At 39.9% G+C, this 16,856-nt stretch overlaps 1 protein-coding gene across 4 annotated transcripts in view; it reads left to right on the forward strand.

Moving 5' to 3' along the window:
- The window catches only part of LOC126198866 (myelin expression factor 2), a 117,776-nt gene that overhangs the window by 29,818 nt on the left and 71,102 nt on the right, over positions 1–16,856 (forward strand). For all 4 annotated transcript variants that reach the window (XR_007540107.1, XR_007540108.1, XM_049935464.1 and 1 more), the window contains exons 3-4: positions 958–1,112; positions 1,658–2,005. Coding sequence is in view for 2 of the 4 variants with exons in the window: in XM_049935464.1 (XP_049791421.1) it covers positions 958–1,112; positions 1,658–2,005 (503 nt within the window). In the remaining 2 variants the exon portion in view is untranslated. The remainder of the gene's footprint in view (positions 1–957; positions 1,113–1,657; positions 2,006–16,856) is intronic.

Genomic DNA, 16,856 nt, shown 5'->3' on the forward strand with positions numbered 1-16,856 from the left:
CTTGTATTGGTTATTATGGCAATTTCTTTTATTCAGTGGATGTTAAGGGTTTTACAGGAGTGGTGGTGGTCTGCTTCAAAAGGTTTTTGTAAAGATTGAATTGTATCAATTTTGTTGTTTGTATCTAAATTAGGTACAAGGAGGGTATTTTACTGTTGTCTTTATCATAGAAAGATCAACTGAGACATTCACTCAAGTACACAGCATAGTTGTTTAGTAAGGGGTAATCATGATTTGGTAACCAGGGACATTTACTTAAGTCATAAGTAAAGTCAAATAAGTTTGACTGTCAGACAGAACCAATTTTGGAGAGAAACTGATTAGGAAATTAATTTTCCTCTGGATCTTTGTGACATTAAAGAAGCGATAGAAAACTCCTCTGACATTTGGAAACTTGTAAGATCTAATGAGGTACAGGCAGCTTTAATATGTGATAAGACATTGTACTAGATGTATTTGGATATTTGTTTCCCTGTATACTCTCATTGACCCAAGTGTTCAGTTATTATGGCATACCACTGGGAAGTGATGTAAAACCCCACTAGGTCTCTTGAAAAACTTACTTACGAAATATGAGCAAAAGTTAGGTAGTGCGCTTGTAAGATGTCAGTGGTCTTAGTCATGTCTTTGTGTTCAGCCATCTATGTGTGTGTGTGTGTGTGTGTGTGTGTGTGTGTGTGTGTGTGTGTGTGTGTGTGTTCGTTCGTTCGTTCGTTCGTTCGTTCAAAGTAACAGTTCTGAAAAACCATCAAGTGATTTTTTGATACTGAAGTTAGTAAGGTATTTGCTACTGTGCAGCTATTTTTTGTAACACTGAGCTGCTTGAATGCTTTGTAAACAGGAGTGGCTCATGATATATTAAATGTCATGATTTCTTGAAATTATATGGAATTATATTAATTACTAGAGAAAAAAGTGCTATCCAAATGCAAGTTAATAAGTATTTGTCTATTTCAGTTGGAGAAGTTTCATATGTTGAACTCTTCATGGATGAAAATGACAAACCGCGGGGCTGTGGAATAGTAGAATTTGAATCGCCAGAGTCTGTGAAAAAAGCTGTGGAAAAAATGCACCGGTTTGATCTTAAAGGCAGAAAGCTGGTTGTTAAAGAGGTATCTCATTCTATACTATTCAAAGTGGTTGCAAAATAACATACATTTTAGATTCACATCACACTTTTTCTTTAGGAAGTTAATTGACATAGCCGAACCACATTTGCTTCTGTGCTTAAATTTTCTAGGATAGAATGTGTTAAAAATGTGTCAAGTGTGTTAATGTTTCATTGATTTACATTGGCAGTAGTGGCTGTAGTGCATTCTCCAGTTTGTCATTATTTCACGTTTCATCTTAGACCAATTCATTTCTCTCTCTCTCTCTCTCTCTCTCTCTCTCTCTCTCTCTGTGTGTGTGTGTGTGTGTGTGTGTGTGTGTGTGTGTGTGTTCACTTCATTGCCACTTAACATTCTATACTCCCAACAGGGCTATGTTTTGTGATATTACAATTAGGGTTAAGTATTTTCACATTATTTTGTGTTCTAATCTCGTCACATGAACACAGTTGATTATATCAAATACTGCTTTGATCATTACACAAAAGAAAACATTGGAGACAGATATTAAAAGCAGGACTCATGTATAACTTTCCTTAATGTTACAGGACTTTGGTGTTGACAGAGACAAATATGGTCGTCCAATTAAAGGTGGTGGTGGCGGTGGTGGTGGCGGTGCTGCTGGTGGAGTAGGTGGTGGTGGCACTGCAGGCATGGGCCAGGGAGCAGGTAATTTAGCTCGAGGGAGAGATGATGTCCGTGCCAAGTGGGATCATCCTGCTCCACCACTACCATTGCAGACAGCGTTTCCAGCATTGGGGTCTCAGCAGGCTGCAAATGCTGCTGCAGCTGCCGCTGCAAGTAGCAAGTGGGGAAATACATATGGACTTAGTCCGGAATTTCTTGAGTCTCTCTGGATAACTGGCCCTTTGAACACAAGAGTTTTTGTTGCCAATGTAAGTAGTGCAAATAATTTTGTGGCCTTAAAATAATGGGTTTTGTTGCATTTATTTATATTTTGTATGATGATTAAAATTATTTATTAGAAATTTCACACTTTGAAACTGATTTGCTCCAGTCAGGACTAATACCACATACTTACTCCATGTGACACAAAGAATCAGTTTGCTTTCAATCTGCAAAATACCTGCTGCTCTTTGTCCAGGACAAATTTGAAATACTAACCTCCATTTACTCAGATAAGGATACTGTAAAGGTGGTATAATGGATAGTGTGCAGAGACCCTGGTACGCCCTCAATCTCTGTGCTCTGCTCATTATAGAGTAAACCTGATGTAAACATTACACCGTGTATTCTTCCACGTTCGCTTGAATTTCATTGGGTTTCGTTTAATGTGGAGTGGAATCCAAGCCAGTACAGTGATTTATGATCATAAATATAAGTTTTACGTCGCGTTACATGCACATAGACTGCGATAATGTGGGACAACAGCTTTACTGGCGCATTAAATTTGGACAGCACTGGCCAGCCAGCAGTCCAACTAACTCAAATTACATGAGCAGTTGCAGTTCAGATGTAAAGGGATGAGCAATAAAACAATATGGCTTTGAACGTCATTTAATTTCTAAAGTCCAACTAACTCAAATTACATGAGCAGTTGCAGTTCAGATGTAAAGGGATGAGCAATAAAACAATATGGCTTTGAACGTCATTTAATTTCTAAAGAGAATGAAATAATATTTGGAGAAACTCCAGTACTACTGCCTGCTTCTTAGGTGACCAGACAGGAAGCATAAAATGCATTTGTTTTCACCTGACATAGTATTCTAATTACAAACTAGAGTGATGAAAATTCCTAACTTAAACATAGGGTAATTTTTCTGAGTTAGCTGTGTGTAATGCCAAAGTGTACTACAGGGATTTTACTGTACTGTTGAACACTGAAGCCATTGAAGGTATTGATTACAGTTCTTGCTTATGCGATTCTGAGAAATACATTTCATTCTGGAAGTGTCACCTGCTATGTTAAGGAGCCTATCAACAACAGAATCCATGAAGCCAACCAGGCACTGCGTTTTCTCGTCTTTTATGACGAGTCTTTCTATATCCCGCCAGCGTTCAGCAGTGACTTGTGAAAAACCTATTTGCGTTAGTTCCAGTATGTCTGGCGACTTAACTTCTCTGGTCAAATCCCACAACTTGGATCCAGATCAGTTCTGGTGGGTTCATATTGCAATGGTACAATAGCAAATGTTAAAATGCAGCATTTGTATGATGTGCTCGATGCTGTGGGAAAGATGAATTTCATGTTTCTACAGTACTTACCTACCTCTGTAATAAAAAAGATGGACATAGTCCAAATAACGAGGATTTGTTTCCCATTTTTGCCTTAAAAAATTAAATTGTGTGTCCTCAATTAACACAACTCCTATGAACAGTCTTTTGTAAAACATCGATAGTTAAGAATGAGTATTTGAAGTGAAAACAGGAATTCCATGTCCAATACATAATTAGAAACAAGAAGTCGTGCATAATTCATAAAAGGTGATGAGTTTTATGATTAAGAGATGTAGATATTTCAGATCAAACAAACAAAAAAAAAGATACTGGGGAGTATTGAACCAACGAACCGTTAACTGTTCTTTGTTAACATTACATTATGCTCCCAACTGCACTGCACATATGGTGTGGGATTATGTATCAACTGTGTTTCATACAGTGGCTGGGAAAACTTCAAAGCCGATTATCTCTGTAAATTTATGAAAAACATTAAGAACAGCCTATTTCTTGGCACTTTTGAAATAAAAACTATGTAGTTAAAGTGTGATTAAGAGAATGTTGATGGCTGTTAACACATTTGAATATTGGTTTCACTTAAGGGAAGTTGGAACGCCCTATCCCGACAATGTTCAATTTGTGATTTGGTTTCCCTGTATTTCCGGAACCACTGTAGCCATTGACATGAAACTTTTACAGGACATAAAACTATTTGTTCTGAGTCTGCTGAAGTACAATAATTGCATTTTTTAATTGCATGGTTAAAATTTTGTGTACTTTTATGAATGTTATCCTAAATGATTTCAATTATACACAGACATGTTATCCTAAATGATTTCAATTATACACAGACATGTTCTTTTAGTTCAGTAGACTCATGTATGTTAAAATTTGAATACTCTAGTCGAAGTGGCTTCTGAGATTTAAGGAAAAATGCAACAGAAAATGTAAATTTTCAGGAACAGCTTCTGAAGTTTCAAAAGACTGCAACTCAATTTGTGCTTAATTTTTTATTTTTAGTCACTCAGAAGCACCCAGCACCATACTGTACATCATCCTCTTGATCTTTTCAAAGTTTTTTCCTTCTTACTGGACTCCTTAGTGGCCAACTATGCTATCTGCTTCATCAATGCAAACCTTGTCCATTCGTTAAAGTTGTCTGATGCAGTTTGCTCCAGGATTAATTGCCATATGCTGTAGCACTTTAACCCTACCAGTCTTGGGATCATTAAAAGCATCACTGATGCCCCACTTCAGTGTTTTCATTCCAACTGAGTCTGACCATGCAGACACTTCTTTAGTAATCCAACACATGCCAGGTCTCTCTAAATAGGTTTTATGATACCCATTGTAACACGCCCGGGAGTACAAATGGGTGGGGTGGCTACCTTTAAACTGTTTGTTGTTTCGGATTGCTGCTTTGGTTGACCGTGTGCCCTGTCCACACCACATTCCTGATAATCTCACAGCGGTCGTATTGTCCTGCTCCACACTGCTGTTGGCTTGCCTGAAATTATCTATCGAAATATGGGTTTAGGGGAGCCAATCAACGTTAAAACACAATACTGACATCTGGTATGAGCAAATATATTCTGAGACGATAAAAAAAAGTTACAGATTGCACTGTTTACATTCTAAGTCGTACATGTTTATCCCAATTAAGTCTTGATGATTATCCGTCCACAATATCACTCAAGACGAGCGTATGCGTAACCGACACGACGCGGGTGGATGATGATGATGATGATGATGAAGAAGCCGAATGATCAAATGAAAGTTTTTACGCTCGTCACACATTCAGATATCTGGTAATAGTCCTCCTTGACACTAGTAATGATATAACACTGTTTGCAAAGTTAATTTTTTAGTCTCTTAGCTCTCACTTGTAAGAGTGTGTGCGTAACCATCGCGGCGCGGCTGATTGTTGATAATGCGGAACGCGATGGCCGAATGCACGTCCTCACGCTCGCTACAAGACACTGGCACCTGACTTCACTCTTCTATGGTAACTAATATTTACTGATTCACGTTTGTTAATTCCGGGAGGCCGAACACGGTGCGGATGATCTATGCTGTTCTACACGCAACGAGAGGATACATAAATACATTATTGGCGGCACTGCTTATTTTCAATTACTTCCTGACGCACTTTCCTCTGATCCATTTCCATACATCATCACTTTACTATAACAGCACTTGTAGGAGCACTTCAACTTACATACTAACATGCCTCTCACATGCGCTCGACTCTGCAGACATGGCTGCTCGCAAAGATACTCTCCAACAAAGCCTGAGATATGACAATACGCTTACACCATGACTGCTGCTGGGATGGAATTCTATGGCTGTATGAACTGTATGAGTACTGGGCATTGCGATAATTGCACCATGAATCCGGTCCGGGAGGGCAAAGGTGGTGTATTGGTTTTTCATCAGTTGACAGTCGGCAGAAGAAGGTAGCCTATACTGCCTGCTGCATTTTCAATAAATCCTCAGTATTATTTCTAATGGCTGTCCCATAATACTGCTGTAGTTCATCAATCGTTTCTCTGTCAGCCTGCCTCTCATTACGGTTTTACAATCAGTTTGTCTCTCGAGCTCTGTTTAAACTTCCTCAACCTGGTACCCATCCTCCTACCAATACAAACGTAATTTAACCTTTATAATAATACAGCAATGCACTGCCTTCTATATAAAAACTAACAGATTTTATGAGATCTTGAAGTGATGCATGTAGGTGTAGGGTATGCTCAAAAACTAAAATACTTCCCATGTGATTATACAGACCCAAAGCAGACATATTTAAAGGCAAACAGTTTGGGCAGAGATGTCAGTCAAGGTGGAAGTGCAGAGGCAAAGATGTTGTTGAATGACAGGTGAATTATGAGTGGCGGCAACTTGAACTTAGTGGAGATTGAGGCCTGGTGGATAACGGAAAGAGAGGATATATTGAAGGGCAAGTTCCCATCTCCGGAGTTCGGATAGGTTGGTGTTAGTGGGAAGTATCCAGATAACCCGGACGGTGTAACACTGTGTCTAGATGTGCTGGCCGTGCTCAAAGGCATGTTTAGCCACAGGGTTGATCATCATTACCAACAAACACCGTCTGCCTGTGTCCATTCATGCGAATGGACAGTTTGTTGCTGGTCATTCCCACACAGAATGCATCACAGTGTAGGCAGGTCAGTTTGTAAATCACGTGGGTGCTTTCACATGTGGCTCTGCCTTTGATCGTGTACACCTTCCGGGTTACAGGACTGGAGCAGGTGGTGGTGGGAGGGTGCATGGGACAGGTTTTACACCGGGGGCGGTTACAAGGGTAGGAGCCAGAGGGTAGGGAAGGTGGTTTGGGGATTTCATACGGATGAACCAAGAGGTTACGAAGGTTAGGTGGACGGCGGAAAGACACATTTGGTGGAGTGGGGAGGATTTCATGAAGGATGGATCTCATTTTGGGGCAGGATTTTAGGAAGTCGTATCCCTGCTGGAGAGCCACGTTCAGAGTCTGATAGTCCCGGGAAGTATCCTGTCACAAGTGGGGCACTTTTGGGGTTCTTCTGTGGGAGGTTCTGGGTTTGAGGGGATGAGGAAGTGGCTCTGGTTATTTGCTTCTGTACCAGGTCGGGAGGGTAGTTGCGGGATGCGAAAGCTGTTTTCAGGTTGTTGGTGTAATGGTTCAGGAATTCAGGACTGGAGCAGATTTGTTTGCCATGAAGGCCTAGGCTGTAGGGAAGGGACCGTTTGATATGGAATGGGTGGCAACTGTCATAATGGAGGTACTGTTGCTTGTTGGTGGGCTTGATGTGGACGGATGTGTGAAGCTGGCCATTGGACAGATAGAGGTCAACGTCAAGGAAAGTGGCATGGGATTTGGAGTAGTACCAGGTGAATCTGATGGAACCAAAGGAGTTGAGGTTGGAGAGGAAATTCTGGAGTTCTTCACTGTTACAAGGATGGTTTCCGGGGGTAACAGACTGGGTAAGAATTCCAGGCGTTCGAGAAAGTGGTTGGTGTCTTTGATGAAGAATGGGAGACTGCATGTAATGGGTTGAAGGTGTTGATCTACGTAGGCAGAGATACGTTCTGTGGGGGCTTGGTAACCAGCTACAATGGGGCGGCCGGGATGTTTGGGTTTGTGAATTTTAGGAAGTAGGTAGAAGGTAGGAGTGCGAGGTGTCGGTGGGGTCAGGAGGTTGATGGAGTCAGGTGAAAGGTTTTGTAGGGGGCCTAAGGTTCTGAGGATTCCTTGAAGCTCCACCTGGACATCAGGAATGAGATTACCTTGGCAAACTTTGAATGTCGTGTTGTCTGAAAGCTGACGCAGTCCCTCAGCCACATACTCCCGACGATTAAGTACCACGGTCGTGGAACCCTTGTCACCCGGAAGAATGATGATGGATTGGTCAGCCTTCAGATCACGGATAGCCTGGGCTTCGGCTGTGGTGATGTTGGGAGTAGGATTAAGGTTTTTCAAGAAAGATTGAGAGGCAAGGCTGGAAGTGGGAAATTCCTGGAAGGTTTGGAGAGGGTGATTTTGAGGAAGAGGTGGGTCCTGCTGTGATGGGGGACGGAACTGTTCGTCAGGGTTCAATTTGGATAGTGTCTTGGGGAGTTGGATCATTAGGAGTGGATCAGGATTATTTTTCTTCGTGGCAAAGTGATATTTCCAGCAGAGACTAAGAGTGTAGGACAGTAAATCTTTGACAAGGGGTTGAATCTGGGAGTGGGGCTGAAGGTGAGGCCTTTGGATAGGACAGAGGTTTCGGATTGGGAGAGAGGTTTGGAGGAAAGGTTAACTACTGAATTGGGGTGTTGTGGTTCCAGATTGTGTTGACTAGAATTTTGAGGTGTTGGGGGGAGTGGAGCTGGAAGTGGGAGATTGAGTAGATGGGAGAGACTGGGTCTGTGTGCAGTGGGAGGAGGTTGAGGTTTGTTAGGAAGGTTGTGGAGGGTGAGTGAGTTGCCTTTCCGGAGGTGGGAAACCAGGAGATTGGATAGTTTTTTGAGGTGGAGGGTTGCATGCTGTTCTAATTTGCGGTTGACCTGTAGGAGGATGCTCTGAACAGCCGGTGTGGATGTGGGAGAGGAAAGATTGAGGACTTTGAGTAGGGATAGGAGTTGACGGGTGTGTTCATTGGCTGAATCAATGTGTAGGTGAAGGATTAGGCGGGTGAGGGCTATGGATTGTGCAGTTTGGAACTGGTATAGGGACTGATGGAAAGAAGGATTACAGCCAGAGATTGGAACTTTAAGTGTGAGGCATTTGGGGGTAATGCCAAATGTCAGACAAGCCTGAGTAAATAAAATATGGGAGTGTAATCTGGCTAGGATGAAGGCACATTTGCGGAGGGAATGTAAATAAAATTTAATGGGGTCGTTGTAGGGATGTTGTGAGGGTGACATTGTATTAGAAGCTGGAAAGGGTAACATGAGGCTAAAGTGAAAATAAAAATATTTAGGGAGAGATAAAGGTGTGAAAAAAGTCGAGAAAGTGTTGGTTTGAGATGAGCTATGTTGATCCTGTGCTGAACTTAGGTTGGTGAACAACGATGGGTACAAAGGTTAGGTAGTTGTGTTGCCTCCAAAACACGTTAAAGGGTGGAGAAATACAGGAAAATTTTGAAAAAAACTGCGTGTAAATGTATTCAAAGGACTGGTTATGTGCTGGCAGATTATGAAAACGAGGCTAACTATTGTCTGACGAAGAAATAATAATGTATAAACCTGTGGGAAGCTGCTAAAAGATGATCGGTTATGTGGGGAAAAAAATGGGAATGGAAATAAAACGAAAGTTGTTGGAAGTAGCTGAAATGATTGTTTAATGGGTGGAAGGAACTGAAGCTGTGAAATAGTATTCACGAGGTTAGACGGAATGTTTGTGAACTGGGAACAGTGGATTTTATAGCAGCGATAATGTTGAAAGCGTTAAAAATTTGTAAGTTACGGTTTGGAAGTAAATTACGTATTATTGAGTATATTTAGGCAGGATAAAATGTATGGTAGATTACGGAAAAAAGGGAAGATGAATACAAAGTGAAACTACTTGTACAAACAAAAAGGGAAAGTAAGATGACGGAAAAAATTTCAAAATGCAACAGTGACAATAAAAAACGTAATTGTTGGGTTCAAATTAATGATATAAATAAAATAGAAAGAAACATATCACATGGGAAAAATATATTAAAAACAAAGATTCCATGACTTACCAAACGGGAAAGCGCAGGTAGATACACAATAAAAAAACACACACACAAAATTTCAAGCTTTCGCAACCAACGGTTGCTTTGTCAGGAAAGAGGGAAGGAGAGGAAAAGACGAAAGGATGTGGGTTTTAAGGGAGTGGGTAAGGAGCCATTCCAATCCCGGGAGCGGAAAGACTTACTAAGGGAGAAAAAAAGGACAGGTATACACGCGAGCGAGCAGGTTGAATGACAGGTGAGGTATGAGTGGCGGTAACTTGAACTTAGCTGGGATTGAGGCCTGGTGGATAATGGGAAGAGAGGATATATTGAAGGGCAAGTTCCCATCTCCAGAGTTCGGATAGGTTGGGGTTAGTGGGAAGTATCCAGATAACCCGGACGGTGTAACACTGTGCCAAGATGTGCTGGCCGTGTACCAAGGCATGTTTAGCCACAGGGTGATCCTCATTACCAACATACACTGTCTGCCTGTGTCCATTCTTGCAAATGGACAGTTTGTTGCTGGTCATTCCCACATAGAATGTGTCACAGTGTAGGCAGGTCAGTTGGTAAATCACGTGGGTGCTTTCACACGTGGCTCTGCCTTTGATTGTGTACACCTTCCGGGTTACAGGACTGGAGTAGGTGGTGGTGGGAGGGTGCATGGGACAGGTTTTACACCGGGGGCGGTTATAAGGGTAGGAGCCAGAGGGTAGGGAAGGTGGTTTGGGGATTTCATACGGATGAACCAAGAGGTTACGAAGGTTAGGTGGACAGCGGAAAGATTTTTCCCATGTGGAATGTTTGTTTCTATTTTATAAATATATAATTATTTTATTTGGATAATTGCAAATTTTATAATGGGATAAAAATATGAAGTCATGAAAAAAATTTCCGGTTTAACTGCTCTTATCATAACTTAGTAATATATCTAATACATAAATAGGACCTACCGTATTTACTCGAATCCAAGCCGCACTTTTTTTCCGGTTTTTGTAATCCAAAAAACCGCGTGCGGCTTAGAATCGAGTGCAAAGCAATCGGAAGTTCTGAAAAAATGTTGGTAGGTGCCGCCACAACTAACTTCTGCCGTCGAATATATGTAGCGCTACACAGGCATGCTTTGTAGGCACAGAGATAAATACTGGCGCCAAAACCTCTGCGTCAGTAAATAAATTAAAAAAAAAAAAAAAAAAAAAAAATGGAAGACGAGCTTTTTTTTCTTCGCCCCCAGTTTCGACCACTGCATTTTCATACATTATCCAACGAAGTAAATACAAATTCCGTATTGTTCATCTTCGAAAGTAGCAGAATTTCAATGTACTACGAAAATCCGACTGGCAAGACTGTTGCTAATAGGAACCTGATGAAATGTGAATCACATGCAGTATTCTCTTCACCATAAGAATAATACGAATATAAACATTTTGCCATGTATTCTTTCGTGTTTGCTGCTATCTCATTTAAATCCTGTCTGTCTAATAAACTACGAAACTAGAGTGAGACAACAGCAAACGCGGAAGAATACACGTATCTTGTCATGTTTATATTCGTATTATTCTTATGCCTAATAGTGATACAGTCAGAAATGAAGCACAGCAACGGACTAGATTTTTAAATCTAAAATGACTAATTTCTGTGCAGAATTTGATGTACTAAAGAAGCGGCCGCAAAGATTTTCAAACGGAGAAAAATTTTCGCCTAACTCTCGTTCAGAACATGTTCTATCATACGCAGTCTATTATTTGGTTCTTGTTGATCATTATCAAAGAAAGCAGCAGTGTAAGTAACAACAAGTAGCAGTCACTTGCCATTGTTTCGCTAATGAGACAATTCCTCTCTTTTTTTAATTGTAAGTGGCGGTAGCGCGCACAAAAGCAAGCCATGCCGCGGGCGGCGACAGGCCGTAAACACGCACTATCAGAACGCGACAAACAATGCATGACTCAGTACAGTAATGCATTTTCAGCTTAGAGTGACGTAAACACCTATAACAAAGAAAACGGCACTTATCAGATCAAAGCAAAATAAGCTATCGATTCAAACCAGACGAAGCACGTGAAAAAGGAAGGGTACTCGTATAAATACGGACGGAGCGCCTGACGCATAGCAATCGCTACCTGGTAAAGCTTAACTGCTAAGCTGAAGACTCGAACCAAACTATTGTAGCTGTATCGTCTTTCATTCGACCTAAATTGTCTCATATTCCAATGGACTAACTTTGTTTCGATCTGAAGGTGCAGCCTGAAACTTTTCTCTCCCCATGAATTTAGAGTCTCAAATTTCAGGTGCGGCTTAGATTCGGGAATTTCTTTTCCTTGATTTCGAGTCTCATTTTTCAGGTGCGGCTTAGATTCGAGTGCGGCTTAGATTCGAGTAAATACGGTACTTCCAAGAGTGTAGCTCCAGTGTATGTGTGCTATGGCTTTTTGTGACCATTCATTGTGTTTGTGTTATAATCCCTCTCCATACTAAACAGTAGGGTAGAGGTAGTCAGCATGATGAGATTTTGCCGACATACCCAAATTTAAATATATACATTGGCCAATAATAATGCACTTATTTGTCTTGTCACACAACAGTCCTGTTGTTTAATTTGCATCCGCACAGGATCAATTTTGTTGTTCCCAGGCACTGTCTTGTGTAATCAGTGGATTGGAAGTAGACATTTTACTGTAAATGTGTACAAGCTGTTGCTGAATAGTTGTTCGTAACCACATCATTTGATACATATATTCATCAGTTGATGTAGTACATGGGTTGTTTTCTCTAGCTTTGATGAGTTTCAAAACCCTTTCGTCTGTTACCTGACTTTCACCTTTGTTGTGGTGGGTAAACCCAATTGCATGAGACATGTTAAGTAGGAATGAGCAAAGAAAAATGCAGTGGAACTTAAATGCTGTCTCGTGATATAAATGTTGAATTAAGTTTGGAATTTTAAATAGGAACATCTCATGCCAGAATTTAAAGTTCAGAATGGTTCCACACACTGAAATGAAGTCTTTCAAATATTGGTGGACTTCTTATATTTTTTCGCTGTACTACCATACAGTGAAAAGTGTAAGTGTCTGAAATTCAGTGTTAGATTGTAATTTTAAGTCCTGAGGTATTTACAATGCCCAGAAGTCTAAATTCAGAAATGTTTGCACTGACACATGCTTACAGATTGTTACAGGTTCTGTGCTGTTTGTCAGATTTGTGGTACTGTACTGGATCACCCCCTGGCCTTCTCATCACATTCCAGTCTCTCAGATCACGACCAGTGAATAAAAAGTTTTAATCTAAAATTTCTACAAGTTATTTCAGCTAGTGCTGGTCCATACCTACAAATGTCACTCTACGGCCTTGATGGTTACATTTGTATCTTATCTCTGACAGATATCACTGGACATACATTTTAGTAGATAAATCAAACTTTGAAAGATACATAAATTACACAAAGAAAATTTTGTATTGCAGTAAAAACCATTTTTACCATTTCCAAATGACTTGAAAATAATGGTGTAATACATGGGAAATAACTTTGTAAGTGTACAGATTACATACAGTGCTCCCCCCCCCCCCCTTAGAATTCATTAGTTTCATATAATGTCAATGGGCATCAAAAATACTAAAAAAGACCTTGTTTATTATCTAATAAGTTACTTGAGTTTTTTTTTTTGCTACATTAATAGCTGACATGAAATTTACTGTCACTTTAGCCAACAAATTACACTAAAAATAATGCAAACCGAGCAGCATTTGATTTACTTGTTTGCAAAGCTAAGGTGATTTGTTTGGCATTTTATTATTTAAACTCACAGCTTACAAAAAGTGCAGTTCACTTTAATACAGTGTTGAAAATTTAAACTGCATCCTGCAAAAGTGACTTAAGCAGGTGTATACAGTAGCCTAGATTTATGTACCTGTTCTACACTTAATTAAAAAAACTGTGTGAAATACTGTTAAAGTGCATTAAATATGGCAATACATCTCTGCAGTCTTTATAACACACTCACTGTCTTCATAAACTAGCAACCAAGTTGCAACTTTCAAATCAACCTAGACATGCAGGCACGGTACAATTTCGTCTGTATCCCCAGTCAAGATTACAGGGGAGGGTACCATATTAAATTTTAGCCTTTTTAACAAACATTTTAGTAAAACAGTAAAAATTGTTTTTATACTGACCTTTAATTTGGGGTTGTAACATAAATGTGTTGTGAATAAATGGGTACAGTAGTTACTACTTTTAACAAAGAAATCCAAAATTGTTGGTTATTTTAATTTTTTAGTGAATTTCCTGTGTGGTTTTTAAGTTTGTAAACACAGTGGAAAGTGTTGTCATAGACATCTGCAGCATAAATATAATTTCTAAAGGACACACTTTGGAGAAGTCTGTTTTTGTCAGCCTCTTTCAAAGTTAATACCTTCTGCACAATTGATTTCCTGTAGTCTTTGAAGGCATGGGTAAAACCCAAGTCCGAGGGCTGTAAGTTGGTCATGAAGTTTATCAGCAGAAACTACAATTGCACTTACGTAAACTTAATTTTTTTTAATATGCAGGGCAACAATCTACTAATAAGAAATTTCCTGTTGGGGGTTCAAATTCTTCCATCAAGCCAAAGTAATTGCTTCTAGAATAATTCTGATGTCAACCGCACTGGTGCTGTAGTCTGTTGGCAGTGTTGTTACCTCTTTAAAATAATATTTTTTTTTTTTTTTTTTTCCAGTCACAAATGGTTCAATTTTTCTGTGGCCATCAGCATTTCAGCAGTGAACTTTGCCTTCGTGGCAGTTTTCACCTTTGAAGGCAAAAGTTTTGTTTGGCAGGATGCCAAAAGAGATAACAGCATCAATTATGTTGAAAATAATTTTATAAATAATCTGTATTTTCTAACTTAAAACTAGGAAAGAAAACACAACTTACAAGGAGGAACTAATGGCACACTTCGGTCAATCAATATAAGGCTACAGACATGCTACACACACTAAATGCATAGCATGTCAGTTAAGGAGTGTAGCTCTGATGTTCAAAATTGACTCGCCTCATATGTAGTAGTAGTTTTATCAGTGCTGCCAATGACGTCAGCCTTAGCTAGCAGACAACATTGTTCAGTGCATATACGAACCATAAAGGAAACTGCCATATATTATCAAGTGACAGATACTGGGAAGTGGATGTCCTCTGCATACAATCATAATCACAGGGTGAAGTTAACACTGATAAAATATGGTTACAGTACAGGAGTAGGTTTAATAATGAATAAAAAAAATAGGAATGTGGGTAAGCTACTACAGACAGCATAGTGAATGCATTATTGTGGCCAAGATACACAAAGCCCACGCCTACTACAGTAGTATAAGTTTATATGCCAACTAGCTGTGCAGATGAATAAATTGATGAAATATATGATGAGATAAAAGATATTATTCAGATAGTGAAGGGAGATGAAAATTTAATAGTCATGGGTGACTGGAATTAGAGAGTAGGAAAAGGGAGAGAAGGAAACATAGTAGGTGAATATGGATTGGGGCTAAGAAATGAGAGGAAGCTGCCTGGTAGAGTTTTGCACAGAGCATAACTTAATCATAGCTAACACTTGGTTCAAGAATCATGAAAGAAGGTTGTATGCATGGAAGAATCCTGGAGATATTAGAAGGTTTCAGATAGATTATATAATGGTAAGACTGAGATTTAGGAACCAGGTTTTAAATTCTAAGACATTTCCAGGGGCAGATGAGGACTCTGACCACAATCCATGGTTATGAACTGTAGATTAAAACTGAAGAAACTGCAAAAAGGTGGGAATTTAAGAAGATAGGACCTGGACAAACTGACAGAACCAGAGGTTGTACAGAGTTTCAGGGAGAGCATAAGGGAACAATTGACAGGAATGGGGGAAAGAAATACAGTAGGAGAAGAATGGGTAGCTCTGAGGGATGAAGTAGGGAAGGCAGCAGAGGATCAAGTTGGTAAAAAGACGAGGGCTAGTAGAACACCTTGGGTAAAAGAATAAATATTGAACTTAATTGACAAAAGGAGAAAATATGAAAATGCAGTAAATGAAGCAGGCAAAAAGGAATACAAACGTCTCAAAAATATCGACAGGAAGTGCAAAATGGCTAAGCAGGGAGTGCAAAATGGCTAAGCAGGGATGGCTAGAGGACAAATGTAAGGATGTAGAGGCTTATCTCACTAGGGGTAAGATAGATACTGCCTACAGGAAAATTAGAGAGACCTTTGGAGAAAAGAGAGCCACTTGCATGAATATCAAGAGCTCAGATGGAAACTCAGTTCTAAGCAAAGAAGGGAAAGCAGAAAGGTGGAAGGAGTATATAGAGGGTTTATACAAGGGTGATGTACTTGAGGACAATATTATGGACATGGAAGAGGATGTAGATGAAGATGAAATGGGAGATATGATAATGTGTGAAGAGTTTGACAGAGCACTGAAAGACCTGAGTCGAAACAAGGCCCCGGGAGTAGAAACATTCCATTAGAACTACTGATAGCCTTGGGAGAGCCAGTCCTGACAAAACTGTACCATCTGGTGAGCAAGATGTATGAGACAGGCGAAATAGCCTCAGACTTCAAGAAGAATATAATAATTCCAATCCCAAAGAGAGCAGGCATTGACAGATGTGAAAATTACCGAACTATCAGTTTAATAAGTCACGGCTGCAAAATACTAACGCGAATTCTTTACAGACTAATGGAAAATCTGGTATAAGCAGACCTTGGGGAAGATTGGATTCCATAGAAATATGGGAACATGTGAGGCACTACTGACTTTACAACTTATCTTAGAAGCTAGATTAAGAGAAGGCAAACGTGTTTCTAGCATTTGTAGACTTGGAGAAGCTTTTGACAATGTTGACTGGAATACTCTTTCAAATTCTGAAGGTGGCAGGGGTAAAATACAGGGAGCAAAAGGCTATTTACAATTTGTACAGAAACCGGATAGCAGTTAAAGAGTCGAGGGGGCATGAAAAGGGAAGCAGTGGTTGGGAAGGGAGTGGGACAGGGTTGTTGCCTCTCCCCGATGTTATTCAGTCTGTATATTGAGCAAGCAGTAAAGGAAACAAAGGAAAAATTTGGAGTATTTATTAAAATCCACGGAGAAGAACTAAAAAGTTTAAGGTTCGCTGATGACATTGTAATTCTGTCAGAGACAGCAATTGACTTGGAAGAGCAGTTGAACGGAATGGAACAGTGTTTTCTAGGGAGAATAAAAGATGAACATAAACAAAAGCAAAACGAGGATAATGGAATGTAGTTGAATTAAGTCGGGTGATGCCGAGGGAATTAGATAAGGAAATGGCTCTTAAAATAGTAAAGGAGTTTTGCAATTTGGGGAGCAAAATAATCGATGATGGTTGAAGTAGAGAGGATATAAAATGTAGACTG

Source organism: Schistocerca nitens, chromosome 8 (assembly GCF_023898315.1).
Source record: "Schistocerca nitens isolate TAMUIC-IGC-003100 chromosome 8, iqSchNite1.1, whole genome shotgun sequence".
Taxonomy (NCBI): domain Eukaryota; kingdom Metazoa; phylum Arthropoda; class Insecta; order Orthoptera; family Acrididae; genus Schistocerca; species Schistocerca nitens.